We start from the raw sequence: 3072 nt of genomic DNA, 5'->3' as shown, positions 1-3072 counted from the left end.
ATAGTCTATATTTTTTTTATATCAAAATCAACTACAAAAATATATTAATATAAATTAATAATTATCAAAATTAACTTTATTCAAATAACTACATTAAAATTTATAATATAACACCAAACAATAATTAATATATATATATATATAATAAAAAATTAAATATAAAAATTATTATTAATTCTTTTTACTTTTTGACTAATTATTTCTTCTTTTATATATTTATATATATATATTTATTGGATTAATTAATTACTTAATTTATATATATATTTTAATGGAGTAGTAATAGAAAAAAAATAAAAAAAATATATAAATTTACAATATTAAAAAATAAAATACTTTTAATTTATTATTTGGAGAGGAGAATGTCAAATTGTGATTTGTGACTACATAAATATTAGAAAAATAAAAATAAAAATAAAAAAGAGACGTGGGTGGGTGAGTGAAGTAGAGATAGAGATAACCGACGTAGACCGACCGACCAAATTCCCGCATCCCAATACAGCCCGCCCACGTTGTCTTAGTTTGACCAATAAAATAACGATACGTGTCCCCAAATAACGGCTAGTTTCCTATTTTAAATAATTGATGGATAAGATCGTCCAATATGAATCTCGATTCACTCGGTTCTTTATATCTCTATATATAATAACTTCAATTCATCATTCTCTCTTTCATCAGTTTTAATAAGTTTTAATACAGCAACCTGATATCAGTTTCTCTAAAAAGTTCAAAAGACGGTTCCTTTCTTATACAAATCAAACACAGGTATGTCGTCGTGACTTTCCATTTCTCTAATCATGTTATGTTATGTCTGTAATCGAATTTGGTTAATAAAGATATGTTTGAATGAATCTTGTTTAAGGATTTGAAAACTCAAACAGATATGAAGCGAACGAGTGAAAAAGGGTTTATGGGTGTAAGATTATCCCGATCGATAAGCGGCGGCAAAAGGGTATCTCTTTTCCTTGACGACGGCGCCGATGAAGTTTCCACGACGACAACTACATTAAAGAGACAGTGTAGTGAAAAATTCATCATTAATCCTACGATGTCTCTGCTTGAGACTCTGCCTCAGGATCTTCTCGTAAGTTAGTTAATTGATTAATTAATCGATTTGGGTTTTGTTCATTTTGTCTAATCGATTTGGGTTTTGTTTTGTTTTGTTGTACAGATTAGAGTTCTATGTCGAGTTGATCATGATGATTTAAAACAGCTTGTTCTTGTGTCGAAACCGGTTAGAGAAGCAGTGAGTTTTGAAACTTAGAAATTCATATTTCTGATTTCCCTGATTTGAGTAATTTGACATTAATGGTTGGATTTTGCAGAGTTTGGTGGCAAAGAAATGGCATTTTGAGTATAGCACTCCGAAGAAGATTGCTGCATTTAGAAATTCAATGGATTTGGATGGTGGTGGTGGTGATGATGACGATGATGTTAGTTCATGTGAAATTGAGGCTCCAAATGCTCCTAGACAAATTCGGCGGCGTATAAGATCCTGTCTGAGTGGGAGGAAGAAGAAGCTGGGGGATATATCAGTGGCCTTATTTACTTCTTCTTCATCGGAGGAAGATGAAGAAGAAGAAGATGCACGGTGGCCGAGGAAACAACTGTGATGGTTTATTTAGACATGTTCTTCTATTGAAGAAGATGATGATAGGAGGATATGGGTTTTTTTGATTTATACATGTTCTTCAATCCTTCCATTGAAGAAAGACTGTTTTTTTAAGGATGGGTATTGTTTGATTTCTCAACGTTTATGTCATCTCCATGAATTTTTACAAATTGGAGAAGACTTGATTTTAGAGTGGGGTTGTCTTGTTGAGACTATTTCCATTCTTTTAGGAAATTGTAATGTAATTATTTATGTATATTAAATGTAGTATGTTAAGAATGTTTGATTAGCCTCACTATAATTAAAATAAAATAAAATAAAAGATAAACAACTCTTTTTTTACTGTCTAATAAATTAAAAGTTTATAAAATCTCCATTATTATAAACTCCAAGTTTAATCTATAAAAAGAGATTAAGAGTTTTCAAATTGATTTCCTCTGTATAGATAGAGATAGAGGTGTATTGCTATTTCTTTTTAATTTTAAAAAAATAAACATTAAAATTATATTTCTACTTAATTACAAAAAAATAAACACTAAAATAGTTGTAATAGTGGTTCATGACCAATTGTCAGGGGTTCTATTTTTAAAACGGGTGGAAATCATACGAAAAGAGTAAGATTAATAATAATAATAATAATAATGTGTAATTTATTGATTTCTCAACTAGTTTAATCCATATTCAACATCAAAAAAATTATGAAAACATGTTTAAATGTGTTAAAAGTATATAGGTGTTAGTTAAAAAAAAATAGACTTCTTAACTAATGAACAGTACTATATTAACATAAACTATTATGATTACTTTTTAAGATTAAAATCAATTAACCCAAAAAAAACTAATCGAATCGATTTTGTAACAGTTAAATTGAATTATCGTTAACCGCTAACAAACTATTAAGATTTTGAAAAATTACGGTTGTGATGAACTATTTAATGAAAAATTCAACCAACTCCCGGTTCATTTACATAAGGTTAAACACTTTAAACGCTCACTAATAAAAATATTAAAATCATGATTGAAGATTAAGAAAGGAACAACTTATCATGAAAAGATAACCTAACAATATGGGAGAGTGCATTCATAATAAAAGAAAAAAAATTATTATCCAACTTTGATTTAAAATTATATTTAATAATTATTCTTATAATTTTCATCATGTAACAAAATTAAAAAGGAAAAAAAAAACAAACTTAAAGAAACAAAAATATATTTGAATTATTTATTTATTTTTCATCAAAATATTTGTACGGGTCGTATCACGCATGTGTCAAATCTTAATAAACTTTTAGATTAGAAACAATCTAATATACTGATAAATTGTATTTGAGTTACTACCTTATTTGAGTTACTACCTTGAGATTCTCGTATAGGAAGGAACTTCCTCCAACAGAAGCAACTAAAGGGCATGAACAACAATAAATCTTTTTTTCATAGCCGGTTTGAAACTAACCACGTGG

At 28.1% G+C, this 3072-nt stretch overlaps 1 protein-coding gene across 1 annotated transcript; it reads left to right on the top strand.

Annotated features, from left to right (window-relative positions):
• Nucleotides 1-649: 649 nt before the first annotated feature.
• Nucleotides 650-1906, top strand: LOC124936883 (F-box protein SKIP27-like). Its single transcript, XM_047477412.1, has 4 exons — nt 650-765; nt 862-1084; nt 1172-1246; nt 1326-1906. Exons 2-4 carry the CDS (start codon nt 884-886, stop codon nt 1611-1613), a joined length of 564 nt encoding a protein of 187 aa, XP_047333368.1. The 5' UTR covers nt 650-765; nt 862-883; the 3' UTR covers nt 1614-1906.
• The last annotated feature ends 1166 nt before the right edge of the window (nt 1907-3072 follow it).

The sequence above is a fragment of the Impatiens glandulifera genome, chromosome 4 (genome assembly GCF_907164915.1).
Source record: "Impatiens glandulifera chromosome 4, dImpGla2.1, whole genome shotgun sequence".
In the NCBI taxonomy this organism is placed as follows: domain Eukaryota; kingdom Viridiplantae; phylum Streptophyta; class Magnoliopsida; order Ericales; family Balsaminaceae; genus Impatiens; species Impatiens glandulifera.
Note: the sequence above shows the minus strand (reverse complement) of the source record. Positions and strands in the feature narration are given on the sequence as shown.